Source organism: Pelecanus crispus, chromosome 4 (assembly GCF_030463565.1).
Source record: "Pelecanus crispus isolate bPelCri1 chromosome 4, bPelCri1.pri, whole genome shotgun sequence".
NCBI classification, from domain to species: Eukaryota; Metazoa; Chordata; class Aves; order Pelecaniformes; family Pelecanidae; genus Pelecanus; species Pelecanus crispus.
Window position 1 is genome coordinate 66389363 of NC_134646.1, and position 18850 is coordinate 66408212.

General features: G+C 35.6%; 1 protein-coding gene across 2 annotated transcripts in view; it reads right to left on the bottom strand.

Moving 5' to 3' along the window:
• RBPJ (recombination signal binding protein for immunoglobulin kappa J region) overlaps positions 1 to 18850 on the bottom strand; it is a 64530-nt gene that overhangs the window by 13302 nt on the left and 32378 nt on the right. The window contains exons 2-7 of one of the 2 annotated variants that reach the window (XM_075709182.1): positions 17979 to 18017; positions 13844 to 13939; positions 4023 to 4188; positions 2701 to 2875; positions 1086 to 1223; positions 761 to 873 (exon numbers count right to left, since the gene is read on the bottom strand). In XM_075709182.1, the coding sequence (XP_075565297.1) occupies positions 761 to 873; positions 1086 to 1223; positions 2701 to 2875; positions 4023 to 4188; positions 13844 to 13939; positions 17979 to 18017 (727 nt within the window). The remainder of the gene's footprint in view (positions 1 to 760; positions 874 to 1085; positions 1224 to 2700; positions 2876 to 4022; positions 4189 to 13843; positions 13940 to 17978; positions 18018 to 18850) is intronic. The other variant, XM_075709183.1, reaches the window with a different exon arrangement.

Below are 18850 nucleotides of genomic sequence, written 5' to 3' on the forward strand. Positions count from 1 at the left end.
ATCAGTCAAATAAAAATCCACTTAGGCTGGCATTAAGTGCATAAAACAGGAGAAAAAAAACTATAATTATACTTGAATTTATTTATAAAAACCATTACTGTGTATACAGCAATAATTTTTTTTTGGTTCACAAACCTTAACTGGTTATAATCAATTTTGTATCTGTGACAAAGACAAGGGCTGAAATTGTCTCTTTCTAAAAAAAGTTATCCCAAAGGCATTTCCAATGTTCTATATTTAAAGCAGACAGTATTAATAAATGTCAAAAATGGTTTTGCAAGCTGATATTGGTATAATTACGTATCCTTAGAAGTACACAAAAGTGCTTTTAGATTCAAATCAGCAGAGCATTTTTAAAGATGTGCTGAACTCAACAAATGGAACAGTCCTACTGGGTGCAAAAACTTTACTCATCTATTCAATATAAAATTTAAAGTATTTTGCTACACTGGGACCTACATTACTGTTTTTAAAATAGACATTTTCTTAAGGACAGCTTGCAGATTAACCTACTTTGGCAGGTTTGAATTCTGAAAAATTTCCTATGCTTATTTTACAAGCCATTCTTTGCTTACAGAATTAATCTGCAGATAAAAAAAATATGCTTGTATTAAAATGAATGCCACTTTCCATATAAAACATGTATTACCAAAAGGAAACCTACAAAGCCAAAAATTGTAAACAACACAAACCCAACTATGTAATTCCACTAAGTATCCATCTATAAATTAACTACAGCATTAGAGAAATTAAACTGTACCAGTCTTGGGAGTGCCATGCCAGTAACTGAGCATACAAGTTTGACAGTCTGCCCATAATGAATGTAGCCGTCTCTCACTGTAAATTCTTCTCCTTCCGATTCATCATCATCCACTGCATGAAACAGGAATTTTCACATTATTTGTTTCAATCACTGTTTTCCTCGATAGGAGGAACATTTAACATCACGCTATCACATCAAATATACACTCAGTAACAAAACAAATCTGCATATGGGCAATTAATATGGAGGAAAAATGCAGGACTTTTTTTGTGGGGATGGAGGGAGGGAGGTGGAAAACATTTATTACTTCATTTTTACTTACAGAGGTGAATGTAAAATGCTCCCCACTGTTGTGAACTGGCATGGAAATTACCACCTTCTACGTGCAAATATCTGGTGCTAACTGTTTGGGATCGAAGTCTATTAAATAGTGCCACTTTTGTCCCTGACGCAATACATACTGCAAGGAACACATACAGACTTGAGATTATAAAATTACTTCATTTTTACATAGAAAAGTAACAAAAAGTCACAAATACAGTAAAACAAACTAGGAATACTGGAAATCAAGAAATAATTCTCAACTATTGGTTAATTTAGAAAATATTTATATTTGTGACAGACCAAAAATAATCACAAAATTACAGTGGCTGTTCTCCAAAGGCATGCTAGTTCACAGAACTTTGCCACTTAGCCAAACAGGCGAGTGCTTGCCAGCTGAAAACTCCTCCTGTTCATAGTTTTCCAAAAACTGATTATTTGAACAGAAGCTTTAGCTTGCCCTTGTGAAGTACTTAGACAACTTTCAGTGATCATTTGAGGTGTATTTGAAGTATAAGGAAAAATTATTCTTATAAATCACAATCAATTGAAAGGAAGACAGACATAACTATGTAAAATTGTAACCATGCAACTTGAAATTTTCTCAGATCTGAACTTACTTATCATTCAAGAGAGAAATGCTAAGTCTGCTCCCCTGAAAAAAAAATCAGCAACTAGCATATTGCCATCAAAATGGGCATGTTTCTTCTACTTGGTTCATATTTACTATCAAAGGATGCTTGGTTCATATTCACTGTCCATCAAAACTATCTGTCTGAATACAAAGTCAGCAGTGCATACTCTGAGCCCACGGGTGTGAACTGCACAGCAACAGATTGCCTTTAGTCATGTGGCAAGCTAGCGGCCCCGAGATCCACATTCCATAGGTGAATGGGTTCCAGCCCAACACAGATGGAAGAGCCTTTTAAAGCACTAGTGAAGAGAGAGAGAAAAAACAAACAAAAAAAAAAAGGGTATCTCTTGAGGTGCTCCAGTGGTATGCAGGCAAAAACTTTGGAGGAAAAGCAAAAATGCTCCCAATTATACATTAGCACCAGAGATATCTTTAGTTGAAAAACATGGTAAGCAAATAAATGTGGGTGAAGTATCACCACCATAGAGATATCTTAACCAATTACTTAAAAGGAACCATGCAAAAGATATTAAAAATAAAAACATGAAAATGGCATGAGACAGTAAGAAGGTGGCTGTGATGTGATGAAGTGCAGTTTGGATAACATGATGCTACTCATTTATCACAATTTCTTTCATACTGATGAAAACATCCTAAGCACCAGATCATGGCAGCTTAAGAGATCCAACAGCTTAGAAAGCTGAACATTCTTTGTGCGTTTGTCTACAATGATTCAATCCTCAGAATAGTTTTTTTGGTGGACTTTTTATATTTACTAAGTAATTAACTGTGCATAGTCAACAGTGTAACCCATCTACACTGGAATACTTTAAAATACACTGATGCGTACAGATTCTGAAATACTTTAGAAAAAACAGAAATTGAAAATTTCATTGTATTCACTTCATAGTCAGACCTTAGAATACATAAGAAAAAATTAGTAGGAGGCAAAATGAAAAGAAAAGAACTGTAAAATACTTACAGTCTGCATTTTTCAGTGACTGTTTCTTTTTAGAAGGTTTGGAGATGACTTTGATCCGTTTACTGAGGAACACACCAATGTCGTCACTATTGCCATAGAACATTTTTACCGATAACATGAAGTGCTTTCTCTTGTCTGAGTCTGATATGTATAATGTTTTGGCAGTGCAATAATTCTGTAGGTGAAAACATACTGTTGTTTCTTCTTTGAAGTCAACCCAGTTCAAGAAACTATGTAAATTTAATTATGAACGAAATAGGAAAACTGATGATAAAGTTTCTACAACGGATCAGAAACTGCATTTTCCATACTTCCATATAGATATAATTTAGGATTACTGTTTAGCTTTGTGAAGTTTAGCACCCGACTTCAGTACTTTAGTGTCCTTCTAAAGAGCCTTACCAGGACTGGAAAACAGTTAGAGACTATAGCTGTGTCAAAGCCATCTCTGAGTGGTTAAGAGCACTACTGAAAATAACATTTGAGTAGGCTATACAGGCAGTACAGGGGGCATGCACAAGAGGCTGCCTGTGCAGAAAATGCGTTGGACCAAACTTTTCTTGAAAGGATGGGAGATGACTGGGTTTTGAAACACCAGAAAGCTACTTTTGGCTAAGTGTTTAGGCTAGATGACAACAGGAGCTTAAAAAAAAAAAAAAAAAAAAAAGGACTTTTATTATTCTTTGCCTATTCAGCAACATATGAAGCATTTCTATGTAGACTGTGCTGGAAATACTAGGTTGCTATAAAACACTGCTTAATAAAATAATCAGCTAAAATGAGCACTCACATGCTGCCAGTTCTATTCCAACTGTTTAAGTCATCACAAATATCTTTAAAAAAAAAATCTTGTAGCAATTTATATCACTGTAAAAAAAAAAATCTACTAAATTTATCAAGATGCCTATCTTAATTGTATTTTTATGCAAAGGGACTTAAAGACCACTTCTAGCAGCAGATGTTGTTCAGATAATTCCTTGATGAGATTATCCATTCATGCAAGCCAGGGAGAGGGACACGGAGTTTGGACCTTACTTGAGTTAACCATTGATGCCTACACTAACTAACCTAACAGTTTACTGACTCTGAGTCAACAACCTACAAATGAAAGCTTAGTACCCTGCTGTGATCCCATGAACCAAATCCACCTATTCAATTGCCCTACATATTTTTGAGGGTTTTTTTTTTTAAAGCACTTACATAATGTCTGCTACAGTGTAACAAAAGTTATCAAAAATAAGCAACAGTGTTGCTTGAAATATGCACCATGTAACTATAATATCCTTTGCAGTAATCTAAGTGGTTTATTACAATTTTTCTACCTTTCCTTCCAAGTTCAGCTGCTGCATTTCTTGGTCGCTGTTTCCAATTCCAATGAAGGCGCAAGGTTGTGACTCTTGCTCAGTGCAACCATCCCGTTCCATTTGCTCTTTTTTTTTCTTCCACCCACTGCCCATAAGATACACACATGGAGGAGGACAAAAGAACCTGAAAATGAAAAATGCATTATGAGATTACACACAGTTTTCAAGAAAATTCTTGAGACAGAAACTGTTGTGTACCCAAAGCTTTCTCAGCCCATTCACACTTCGCATTTGAGTTTATACATGCACACCCTTCATTTGCCTTGAAGATTTTCTAAAATGCAAATCGAAAAAAGAAAAAGCTAGGAAAATCAGCATTAGATCCACTATCGCTGAGTATCTTTCCAGTTCAATATACGATAGGTAACAGTCTGAATCTCTATAAACCAAAAATGCTTTCTACCCTTACAAAGAGAAGATTCTCAAATAAAGTAAAAAGGCCTTGAAAGTGATGACAGTGTTTTGCTTCTGTAGGTGCTTAACATGATGCAGCGATTAATACACACAGAACGGTTCCACAAGCTAATTTAATGGACAACTGCTGACTACAATTCCTAAACATTTAGTGTTTCATCATTAGCAAGGAGGGTGTCTATTCCATCCAAGCATAAATCTCTTTTCAGCTTTTAAATAAAACAGATGATTCTACATCTTCATCACTAACTGTAAAAGATCTTTAGCAGCATTGACTGAAATCAGTCTAGAAGCTACTTACAGCAACATGTTCAAAATTAAATGCAGCATTACAATACAATGTATTGGTCTTGAAGTTTCTGCAAATTGTTAAAACGCAAATCCTAATCACTTGGTTTTAGTTTAGCCAACAGCTGCAGTGTTTTTATCATCATTTAGCTAAGACCAAAGTTAAAAAAGCAGAATGAGTACATCCAGTTGTAAGGTAGCTAAAGAGGCATGAAGGGAGAGGATAACTGGACAAGTTTTTAATTACTCTATTTGTTTCAGATTGGAGAATAGTGCTTAACTTGGCACTTCTGAAATCCAAATCTAAAGACAAATCCTACCTTATACAGGTAGGTAGAATTTTTTTTTTTTTTAATTTGGCTTGGGACAACTGAATTAATGGCTTATTTCTATTAAACACCATATAAACCTCGATTAGTGGAAGTCAACTTTAGTATGAAAATCAAGTCTAACACACTTCGTCTGACCTATTTAGCAAAATTACCTTTAAGATATAAAATGCTCTTCTAAGTAACAGAATTCTTAATAGACGAAATCAAAGTCCTGAGTTAATAATCACATAACAATAAAATGTAAATATTAAGAGTCTACTTAAATAAATGCAAAGATTTGTAATCATTTCAGTTAATGCACACAATTCATGTATATTCTTTGTTAGAGAAACAAACAACTAAATTTTAAAGCTTTATTGCCATTCAAAATGTCTCAGTGGTTATGATAATGAGCAAAAATTACCCGCTGCAGGCAAAAAAAAAAAAAAAATAATCAAACTTTCTATCTTGCCAATAAATCCACAGTGAAAATTTTTCACTTAATTTCATTCTTTTTAAAACACAACAAAACAGATGATATAACAATATGTATACAGCTAAATATCTATGAATGTCTTTCAAAAGTATCATGCTCTGGTTTGAAAAAAGACTGCCTACAAAAGAGGATTTGTATAAAGTAGCTTACTACATGACATCAAAAGACCTTCATGTTTGAGAAGCCCATTAAATTGATTTGTGGAACTGCTCCTACGGATTGCTTTTTAAACTTAATAAATCTGAACAAATAGAAACAAATGCTGTATTTTCTCCATTATGATAATCCATTTCAGCAAAGACTTATCATAACAATTATTTGCTACTTTTATTGCTTTCACACTGTTCTGAACCATAGAATTTTTGGTAAATGTGGAATTATGAAGTAACAGAATGCCACTTGTAGAAGCAAACTATTCAAAATTTTACAACTAACATTTTTTTCTTGTGCTTATTTAATCAGTTTTAACTATTTATATTTTATTCTTTAGGGTAATTATGGGTCATGTGAAGGCTCTGGAATTTTTTTCTTCCAACTGAAAATGCAGAACACAGAGAACCAAGGCAACAGGTAGAAACTTGCCAATTCGCAAAGCAGATGTTTCCTGTCAACTTGAGAAACTACACAATAAACTACCTCAAAAATAAAATTCAACTCTTTCGCAGTAGCAGCACAAGAGAATACTTGTACTAGCCTAGCCCAGGCATGAATCATAAAGCTGAAATTCATAGTTATCTAACATCAGAATGTGTTATTGTAACTTTATTGCTGTAAGAAGTTCTGAAATTTGAAAATCACCGCGAGTAGAACTAGTAAGCAGTAATAAAGGTAATCAAACAGCACACACTGTGTATCTCTTTTTGCTTGCTATTATGCCTTTTGCTTCTTATCTTCTGCTACCTGACCTCTGTTCCATCTTTCTTCATGAAGATGCTGAATGATGCAGTAGGGGTATATTTAAGAATACCATGAGTTTCTGTTACATGCCAATTGAGTCCTCCACTTCCTACTACAAATTTTTGATCTCAAAACCAGGAATGCATTTTCCACTTTTCAATTGTATTTATTTCAAACATTAGATCAGCATAGACACTATGACCTAATTTCCCTCAAATGCTTCTCTACCCTAAAAGAAAAATGATCTTAAATGGACTTATGTTTGTGAGGGAGACAGTACAATGACAATGGTCAAAATCATAAAATTCATATTAAAGTACAAGGCGTATATTTACTTTCTACATGACTAATCTGATTTATATGTCCTGTATCACCCCACATCTAGATGTAAATACTACAACTGTTGTTAAAAATCTGTTCTGAGGCTCATCCACTTGTTGCTGCAACTTTCAGCATGTTTTAGGAAAACAGAAATCCAAAACAAAGCAAGAAGTAACAGCTTTAGCATTACACTAGGAAAATTTCTACTGTACACAATTGTGATAAATATTTAAAAAATATATAGATATACACAGAGATATATATGTGGGTGGGAAGGAAGCAAGAGGATAAGAAAGAGTCACTTTTTATTAGACTGGCAAGGGGTCAAGCAAGGGCAATGATTGTGCCCAACTACTGTTTAGGAGGCCTACTCTACTTTGCCATCCCAGACAGATGACCATCATCATGTTTCCCCTATGAACAATACTTTTCAAATGGGGGTTAATGAACTAACTCCAAGGTTAGGAAATGCAATTTTGGGGGCAAGAAACTTCAACTAACAGCTGCATTTATTCAAGAGTTGATCTTTTGGAAACAAACTCAGATTGCCATAAAAACTGCACCACGTATCTAGTCAACTTCTGGACTCTCAAACTCAAATGACAGTACAAGACCCTTTCAGTGTTAATGGATGTATCCCACTAACTTTCTTCACAACAATTATAACGTATTTCCAATGAAGAAATTATACACAGACTAAAAAAAAAAATCAGTATCAACCTTTATTAAGGGAGCAATGCTTTGCAAAAAAGAAACCAAACCCCTTGTATTCCAAGTAGGTATAAGACCATAAAGCAAACATCACACATTTACCTTTCTTCCTCACGTACTCTTTTGTATTTATCTTACTGGTTAGAACACAAGAATAAAGTCCCAAACTTTTTTGTTATCTTTTTCTTTTCAGCTTTAGTCTAAACCAAGTCCTTTGCATAACTGTAGCCACTAGATGGCAATGAAGACCAACAAACAAGTTTTAACCCGTTGATAAAGAGAAAACAAGCCACAACAATTAAAGCACTCTTAAAATTAGAACACAGAGAAAAACCTTGGAAAACTATAACTTACTGAACAAAGAAAGAAACTTTTGAAGCTGAGACAATTTTAAGTTTGGTTAAAACTACCAAAGAAGAAGAAGGAGTCTGGACATTCACAATTTGAATGGGTTTTCTTATGTGTCAGCCTCTTACTCAGCCTTCAGATACAGACATTTACTTCATTCATTTATAGATATTTACTTCATATTTACAATCCCAGGAACTCATGTGTAGAAGAGATTAACCATACATTTTCTATCCACTGTGTGAGTAAACCATGAGTATCCTCATATTTCTAATTTTCACAGAGGATTAAAGAAAGTGTCTTTGATATGTATAAAATAACTGCTGAAACCGGTTCTCTCATTAATAAAACATTTCCGATGTAAACAGGAATGTACATGTTTATGTGAGAGGCTGGCTTTCAGATAACTATAAAGAGGAAAAGAGAGAAAGAAAATCACCTCCCCAAAATAAATAATTTAGGTAAAGCAATTTCTAGTATTACTGATGGGAAATAAGGTAGGACAGTGTTTGGTGGAACAAATGAAAACACTCTTCCTTCGACCTTTGATTTAGAGGGCCTACACCTCTCTTTTTTCTTTAACCACAAAACTAAAGTAAGACTGAGTAGGAGGTAAAAATTCTTCTGAAGTATTAATCTGACCTATAGTAAAAAGAAAATTACGTTGGAGGGAAAGGCAGCTGTGTTTGGTTCTTCTGAGCTTGTTCAGAATTTTCAGCACAAGAAGTAATGGTGGAAAATCATGTGGGATGTAATTTCCTCACTGGAATTATAACATATTCTTTTAATACCTCTTCTCTATGCCACGAGCAGACTGGCAATTCCTTGCTACATGAGCAGTAACAAAAAAAAAAAAAAAAACCAAACCCCCAAGACATTCTTCCATGAAGTAAACACCTAACAACTTGATCTAAAAAACACATGAGATCTGTTAGACACATGAGATCTGTTAGGGATCAACTCTGTGAGGTCTTTCATTACTGGAAGTATAACAACCAGAATGTCTTTCCTGGACAAAACCTATTCCACCCTTGTTAGAGCTGCATGATGAGATGCAGATTCAGTGCTTCCTACTTGCTGCTATAAAGCACAATGACCGAACGAGGTTAACATAACCTGGGATACCAGGTCTCTGCAAATACTTCATGTATTTGACATATCTCTACAACATTTTGTTGCGGACTCCTAGCTTCTCAGAAGAGGCTCTCTATGATGCTCCTCCTATGCATCTTCCAAGAATTTGTGATCAGTGTAATTAAAATGAGGGGCAGTTTTAAATTAAGCTAACATTGGGACTGATATTAGCCAGGAAAGGTCAGAGGATCAATCTCCAAAAAGTAAAGGGCATCCCCATAGTGCCTTCTTACACTATAATTTCATAGGCCACTCAAGTGAGGAAAGACCACAGTGTTACCAACCTCATGTTAGACTCCAGGCTCAGTAACTCAGCACAGCAAACACAAGCAAGCCGTTACTCATCTATTCTGCCAAATCTGTTCCATCAGACCAACTGGAAACTGAACATTTTTCCATGGCAAGAAAACCAAGCTAAGATTTGCCTAAGGATTCTCCCCTTTATTCCAAATGACTCGAAGGTAAGAACAAGAAAATTTCTAGTGGTTTCTGAGTCTTGACCACAACAACAGAAAGTGGAATAGGTTGAGTCTTTGGCACCACCTGGAATATTCTTTTAAATCAGACAACCACCGAAGGAGAAAATATTCCTTCAGTCAATTCAGGCCAATCAATAGAGAAAACATAGTACTTCAAGTAGAGAAGCTACCCTAACTGAACTTGCCAGGAAGCAAGGGGTAGAAAGTAAAATAAAATCAGCTCATGTCACTGCTACGTAGTTCTGATGCACTCAATGACCTTTTCAAACCACAGGCTTCTGTTCACAAAGGTTTGCTTTTTCAAATCATCTAAGTCATTCCTGTGTTCATCTTACAGAAGTCTTTGCCTTCAGGAGGATTTAGAGGTGTCTACCAGCTGGTTTTCTTTATGTTCAGGGTGACATTAGCAGAGAAGTTTTTCCTTCGTACGGTCAAGGCCGGAGATGTGTTTGTCAATTACCCACATTGTTCTGAGCATGAAACCACTCAGCAGTCTTCTTTCCTTCCTAGGAGGTGAAAGAACTAACAACATCCACTAAAGAATTCAATACAACAACAAACAAATGAAAAATTATTAGATGCTAGATTGCCAAGGATGAAGTGGTGGAGTCATGGGGTAAGCCCTGGAAAAAGCTATGCTCTTAATAACAAGAGCATTAACCAGTGGGCAGGCACACTCAGTTTGGTGAAGGGAAGTATTTGAGCAGAAATTACAGGAGCTCCTTCACTAACAGCCATAAAACAAGACACAGCTAGACCATTCTCAGGCTAATCAGTAGTGATAATGTTTAAAGTCAGAACAGCACGTAATCCACAAATAACAGTCTGGCTCACAGTCTGATGAACTATGTCTCGGAATCCAAAACACTTCAGTCCTTTAAAATGTTGAATGTTCACACCGTTCAGACTCTGAAAAGTCTCAGTGAATGGTAAATATTGGAAAAAATACAAGAAGCACAAGCCAAACACCCACACTCATCAGGACTAAACATCACCTGAGTCTCTATCAGCTGAATGCCTTTGAAAGATGACAGCCATCCAACAGGAAACATTAGGCAAAAAGTCTTAAATTCAACTAAAATTCATCCCTGAGCTTCTTACTCCCTTGGCTTCCGTGTTAAACTAAACAATGTTAACTTTGGGAAGAACAAGGCTAATAAGAGTAGTCCACTCAAAAAAGAAAGAAGCCTCCTTTCATTACTGTTATTCAGGGACAAGTATCAAGAACACTCTCAGATTAACCCACAAGGTCTCCATCCATGCGGCAACAACCCGAAATTGTGTTTCTGTGAGGCCTATTTGAACCAGACCATGCTACATGAGACCTGCGCCGTCTACAGTCAGTTTTCAACAGAATATTTCACCATCCACTAAGCCTCATCAAAACACTGAAAGGTAGTTATTGTGCTAATCTTATAATTATACCATGCAAAGTTTATTAATGATAAATATTTTCCATGACCTCACAACAAACAAGGTTTAAAGACTGAAAGAAAAGGTGGAAGCTTGTTTAGGGTTTTCTTTTAGGTTCTATATTTACTTGAAAGACATGCCAAATTTAAGAAGTAATTCCTTTTGTAACTTGAATTATTAGTTACGAAGATAGTGCAATTTAACTTACTCTTCACGGATCAAAAATTACCCAGATTATATCCATGCCATAATGAAGTCCTGAGGAACACATGAAATTTCTCCATAAAAACAGGTATGAAATAGGCTTCTGTCTATAAGGCAGTTGTATGCAAAACAACTCACTTCAGAAATTGTATTGAATGTAAAAATGGTGAAAACTTAATTAACCAGTTGCATAAAGCAGCCTTAAACCTTTACTAATTTTGCTCAGTCCAGAAATATGAAGAACCAAAGTGCATGTTCTAATATGAATAAAACAGAAGCAATTAGAAAACCTAAAAAAAAAAAAAAAAAAAAAAAAAAAAAAAAAAAAAAAAAAAAAGAATCAATCCAATGCATCATTCCATTTCACTAAGTACCTTAGGGGACACATAGATCCAAGGATTTAATAACCCGGATTTTTCTGTATGCTGGTAACAACAGGACATCATTACTGATGCTAACAGTCTGGGAACTAGCCAAACAATACCAGACACAATCCAAATGGTTCATTAAAACGTAAGAAAAACTAAAATATTTGAACTGAAAAATGAAATCTTAGTATGTATTCCAAACTTTCATTTCATACCCATACCAGAATGGCAATCATTTCACCATCATATTGTTTTATAACAAATATCCAACCATTTTCATTCCTAGTCATCTTTTGCAAAGTTCTGAAATTCTCTACATTCATTTGACATAATTCCATTTTTAAAGAGCTGAATCTGAGATACCTTTCATGAACAAATGCAGTTGTGCTGAGACAGGCAACTGAACTGCACCTCACAAAAATCTAAAGTGGTAAAAGAATGCCTAATTCCAGTTAGCAATCATTTCAAGCAGTGAGAAACCAATGACTAGTTTACAGAACATTACCAGTGCTTAGGTAATGTATGTGCCACAGTGACTTTAACAGCATCAAGTGAAGTATACACGTATATTCAAGGCAACAGGGATTTATGGCAATGCAATGAAATACACATAGGAGCTTTCTGAAACTGATAGCAAATAACAATTTGAAGCTTTGCCCTGTATTCTTCAGAACACTTATGTAAGTTTTGCAAACAGTAATGGAACTTTTAATAAACAAAATTACTTATCTTTTTAGTTTCTCCCTTCTTTTGATTCAATTTGTTCTCCAAAATAGACAGGACAGCTTTACAAAATGTTCCTGCCCTCATGAACTGCTCTGGCCCCAGGAGAGCAAACTGACTGAAGTTACAGATACACTTTTTAGAAAGCCGCTTTCTTATCTGCAGGCACACCCCTCGTTTTTGGGGAGTAATATGCTTAACTCATCTGCAGTGATGAGTTAACTATGCAACTCTTGAATGACAATACAATCTTGGAAGATAACAATCAGAGGTCCCTCTCTTGTCATGATAATCTTTTTGGCTGTCGAGTTTGCTGCAAAGGGTTAAAGTTACCATTTAGCACTAGTAAGGCCTTGCATTACAACCCTTTTGCATTTAAGCATGGCAGTGAGCAAGAGGGCTGTATAGTCCTATACTTGTCTGCTTCCATGCTCTTCCCGCTTCCTCTTTCACTGACTTTCCATTTGACTCTCACCAAGAATTTCAGAAAGATCTGAAAAGCACTTTGAGTAAACAATTCCACGGAGCTGCAGAACCTGGACACTACCCAAAAGAAAGGAACTGAGACACTGGCTAACAGAAAAGATGTCACATATTGAAAGGCAAGTACTCAGGCACAGAATACTGAAGAACAGTTGAAAATATAGTGTGCATCTCTGATTCACAGACATCAGGAAGTGTGATTTAGATTGAGAGAGAGAGAGAACAGAAAACTCTGCAGGCTTAATTCTAACATTCCTCTTTTCTAAAAATTTCATACATAAATATGTTAAAATCTCAGATGTCTAAAAACTGTAAAAAACATAATGATGTAACAGGACTTAAGCAACAGTGGCGAAACAAAGGTTAAAACTTCAAAACCATTAATGTGCTGAATATGTGGTCTTTTGTGGTGAATAAATATTAATAATACAAAGTGTCTGAAAACTAACCAAACACTGCTATTGTAGTGAAATTTAAGGTAGGAAAGTATAATTTACACTTGAAGAAAATTCTATTTCATCATGAGAGTACTAGAAATCTGCATATGAAGAACCATCCTGTTTGCTTCTATTAGTCATGCAATAAAAACATCACAGAGAAGATTGCAGGAAATTCACCTTTGCCTAAAAAGCATTCATCCTCAAGTCTCCCTGTAGATTCTGTCCCTTAGAAAACTTTCTATTATTGTAACTTGTACTGTATTGATTTTTATGAGAGAAGGTTTATCATAAATATGGTTACGACTGACCTGTCATTTATTTTAAAGCTATTACAGATCTGATTCAGAGAAGTATCTTACTGAAGCTAGCAATTTCCTTTTCATATTAATTTGAAATTACTCAGGGAAAAACTCCTCTACAAATAGTCACCATTAATCACCTTGTTTACTCCAGACTTAAAATGGAAGGTTTAAAATTAGAGCTATTTTAATTCAATGGAAGAAAACGTTCACCCACAGATAGAGAACCTGTTGGTAGAAACAGGTATCACTATACTGAATGCCACAGGTTTGCAGCATTTGAGCATTTGTTACATCATTAAATGATTTATGAGAACACATTATGGTTTACGCTTCTTCAGACTATATTACAATCTGAGGGATTCTGCAATGTACTGCATACCAGACTACACACTATAGTTTCCCTAGCTGGGAGCTGTAAAGGGAAGCCAGGAAAGAACATACACTTACCTTTTTTCATTTCCATATGATTTCTGCGCAACTTTCGCATGGAGTATTAGCACAGTTTGATCGCCTCGCTCCTTTAGGTAATTTCGCATTGCTTCCCTAAAAATTAAAAGACAAAATAAGGTTTGAAAGTCCTTTCGGTTTTGCTTATAACTATAATAATCCAAAGAGAGCTTTAGGACAAAAAAAAAAACCACCCCCAAAAACAAACAAACAAAAAAACCGAAAACCCACACCCAAACAAAAAAAACACACACCCAAAAAACCACCACACACCTGAAATTCAAAAAAGGGCAACCACTAATAGGGTCAAGATTAGTTTGTTTTGTTTAAGACAATTACACAGCAAAAAGAAGTAACTATCTTGCATGAACCTAGCAGTGGGGGTCTGTGGTCATTTACAATGACTGCGTTTTCCAGAAAAAAAGATGCTTGTGATGTAAAATCGTACCAATGCCAATCACTACCCCATGTTCAAAGCCCGATTTTGTAAAGTACCATGCCACAAATATTTGACTTTATTAATTCAATATTGTCTCCTTAACCCATTTAGTCTCTCATGATAATGACAAATTGTTCTGAAATTTTGTTTAAGCTATTAACTAAATCAATGCAATGTTTATATAAAGTTTTCTTTTGGTTGTGAAGATACTGCAAAAAAGTTAAATTCTTCAGCTTATTTTTTCATCTAGTTTTCTAGAGAAAGCCTCTACTTCCTGCATACAATCAGGTAGAAAAAAAAAAATAGATTTTCTATCGTTCATCACCACTGTAATGACAGACATCATATCAAAGCTATAATTACCTCAAACACACCAACAGCAATTCCTTGAGAGAAGTAAGAGAACAATACACCCTATCATTCTTCTGCATAATAATCTAACTGTTCATTAAGCAGTATGCCAAACTCAACACCCTAGGGTTTAGCTGTGTCAGAGTGCTGACAGGAACACTTTTAAGTCCCTGGAGGAGCTTTTGCAGGTTGAATGCCCACCAATGCACTCATGTTCAAAGTCATCAACTAGAGAAACAAATTATGACTTTAACAGGAAGTTACATCATGAGATGAAACCCTACAGAAGAGGGGTTTTTTGGTTTTTGTAAACTGCACCCAGCTGTTGAATTCCCTTTGGACAGATCTAGAAAGCCAAACATTTCCAGTGAAAAAAGATGTAAGATCAAAGCCAGTATTTTTGTTGACAAGACCTTTTCTAAAAAAAATCCCTACATATAGTTTCATAGACAAAAGCAAGTAGATTGGGGGGTGGGGGCTGGACAACAACAATCCAGCTTTGCTAATGATGTTTTGTAAATTCTTGCATTTGTCATGCCTGCATAAGACAGTGATCAGTGTGCTAGATTTTCTGTGTAAATAGCAGGATAGAAAAGCAGAGAAAAGACTTGAATTACTGTTTTAAATTTGGACTAACTTGATCAATTTACATTTGACATTGGTAAAACTGATGTTTATCCACGAAAGCACAGATGAAGAACTGTCTCAAAGCACACAGACTTACTTTATTTACAAGCATTGTTTAAGAATATATTTTAAACCACAAAACCTAATTCACTGTGAAATTATTGTTATACATTTCATTATGATATTGTCCTGGTTTCGGCTGGGATAGAGTTAATTTTCTTCCTAGCAGCAGGCATAGTGCTGTGTTTTGGATTTAGGATGAGAAGAATGTTGATAACACACTGATGTTTTAGTTGTTGCTGAGTACTGCTTATGCCAGTCAAGGACTTTTTCAGCTTCCCATGCTCTGCCAGGTGCACAAGAAACTGGGAGGGGGCACAGCCAGAATAGTTGATCCAAACTGCCCAAAGGGCTATTCCATACCATATGACGACATGTCCAGTATATAAACTGGGGGGGGTTGGCTGGGGAGCAGCGATCGCTGCTCGGGAACTGTCTGGGTATCGGTCGGCGGGTGGTGAGCAATTGCATTGTGCATCACTTGCTTTGTATATTATTATTGTTATTATCATTATTATATTATTATCATTACTATTTTACTTTATTTCAATTATTAAACTGTTCTTATCTCAACCCAGGAGTGTTTCTCACTCTTACTCCTCCGATTCTCTCCCCCATCCCATCGGGGTAGGGGGAGTGAGCAAGTGGCTGCGTGGTGCTTAGTTGCTGGCTGGGGCTAAACCACGACAGATATATATTAGCTGCACTTAAGTGGATTAAAAACTTTTTGTCTGACAATTTGAAATACTCTAAGAGTACTGTCATACTAAATTAAGAACATCTGTCATACTAAAAACTTTTGACTTGACTACCATTAAAAAACTCAAAACCAGCAACCCACACACAAAAACACTAGGTGCTATCTAATGTTTATTTAGCATTGTATGAGGAAGAAATTATGCCTTTTCTACTCATCTGTTGCTACAGTGGACTTGTACAATCCAAGCTCCCAGAAGAACTAGGAATGTTCCCCTCCTACCCCCCCCCCCCCCCCCCCCCCCCGATAAAAAAAAACACATAACCATTCAATGCTTACATGACATTTTTCATTATTAAATCTTATAACTCTCCACGAAGGTAGTACTATTATATTTTATATTTAAAAACAACTAGCACAGTATGAACAAAGTACTGTTGTTCCGCTGGAGCTTGCCTGACAATGCATAGGCTATTAGACAAACAGTACTGCCTTTACACAAAAAAGCAGAGTAATTTTCCAATAATTGAACTAGATGCCTCTAAGGGTTTACAGATACATTTTTGAGCCTTACATAAACAAATCATACTCTTAAAAACTTGTGTGATGGTTTTTCTGTTTCAGCATTTTTCTCTTCAGAGGAAAGAAGTTAGGTTGCCTCTATCAGTACAGAAAAAGTTTACAAGCTACTGCTTTGAAGGATGGCCAGCAGTTCCCAGGTGCCTACCCTGTACTCACAGGAAAGAGTACCTGGCACATCTAGTAGCTAAAACGCTGCACATGAAATTTAGAGTCACTGCAGTTAACAGATAACTTAGTTAAAAGACCTTACACTGAATAGTCATTATTTTTGTTGTTCTTTTTAAATCATAGAAGATAAATTCTATCAGTAACTTCAGAGTGATACTAACAGGTGTTACTGCTCAAGATGGAAAATAGTTCATTACTTAAAACTTAGTATCTTTAAATATCCCTGAAAATAGGTAGGCCAACAGGAAAGAACAATGTTTGTTCAATTACTTGTAAGTCAGTATAGATCAATTTTGCATTGAAATGAAGTTTAACAACACAAGCTAACCTGAAGCTTATCCAGAAATGCAATCAGACAAATATCCCCAACACAAAATGCAAATGCTCTCCTGCACCCTGTGCTTTACAGGAGGCATCATAATTTCATTCAAAACAGAAGTAGGCCATAGCGACAACGGGTTTCCATGTGTTTATACAGCACTATTACCACACAAAACTACAAAAAATTGCACATATTTTGTACTTCAAGCGAACAGTAGATTTGAAACTCAGTAGCTACTTACAATCGGCACAGAATAGTAAGTGTTTGCATAGACTGTGTTACAACAGTTTGAAAAAATGGTGCCTACTTAACAGCTTCTAGTATAAATACTTCCCAGGCAGACCAGGAGCAAATCAGGCACCATACTCCAGTCACTCTAAACACTTTTCAGAATGGATTGGCTTGCTGGTACTATTTAATGCTATCTCTGACTGTTTAGGTTTCACCAAAAATTGATTAAGATCACTCCTTGACAACACTGTGTTCATGTTGCTCTTACCTGCTGCATGACAGCAGTAATGTAATAGCTGAATTATGGCAGTAAAAAGGGTTACTTTACATGACCTCACAAGACACTTAACCAAGGAAAGAAATCTGGCTCATTCCTAGTGATTTAAAACTAAGCAGATTCATATCCTACTGAATAATCTACAATAACTGAAATGTGAAGTCAATACCGTTTCTAAAAAGGCATTTTGAGTATCATGTTAAAAACAAGCCACTCACTGTTCAAAATTTTACTTCTGGCTACTGATTGCATACAATAATTGAAAAGCTTTGATATTTAAAATTCTAGGATTAGCAAGCCAAATTTTTTTAACTTAGAAATCCTTCTGAGAAAAGGGTAACTTTAGAAAATTGTTAAAACCAGAATTTCTTTAATGCTTACCTGGTGAGCCGTTTCGGTTGAGGTCGCTCTCCAAATTTCCTGAAAAAAAGAAGTTGCTAATTTAAAACAAAAGTGTTTAGTCATAATTTTACGGTGAAATACTATCCCATTTTACAATTTTTGAAAATGCACTGGAATTTGGTGTCTTTTCTTCGTAATTTCCTAGATAGATTACTATTAGAATATCAACCACCTCCTTCCAACAGCTTTTCCCACAATAGCATAGGCTCTTTTTTTATTTGGAACACTAGATAACTTTCTTTGCTAAAGTCACATTTACTTTCTCTCTGAATCACTTTTGAAAAGTTCAGATATCACAGGTATGTAAATAACCAGGAGATCTTTGCCATAGCACTGACCAGAAGTGCCAACAAAAAGTAGTTATTATTAACATACAGAAATTAACAGACTTATCTCTGAGTTGACAAATCGCAGTGAATGCTTCCCATCAAGGCAATTTCTCCAAAATCCTTTTTGCTTTAATGACTTCTTACAAAAAGGATGACAACATATTTCATACGTGCCAGTACCGAATTATAAGAAAAATCTCTCTCGTGGAATGTAGCCAAGCATGATCCAGAAATAGCCTGCTATACACTTAATGTTTTTTAGCCATAAAGTGTTTTAAGACAGCTGTATTTCTTTCAGTTCTTGAGAGCAAGTACACTCTTTAGGTTAAGACCTTCCACAAAAGTCTTTATATATATGAGACACTGAATTCACACAAGACAGAAACATTTTCATTAACAAAAATATCCTCAGATTAAACCAAATGGTTAGGTCAACCTGGTAAGGAAGTGTAACCACAAGCTAAAACAAGGACACAGAGGGAAGAGGGGTAAAAAAGAAAAGAGGAAAAAAAAGAGGCAGGC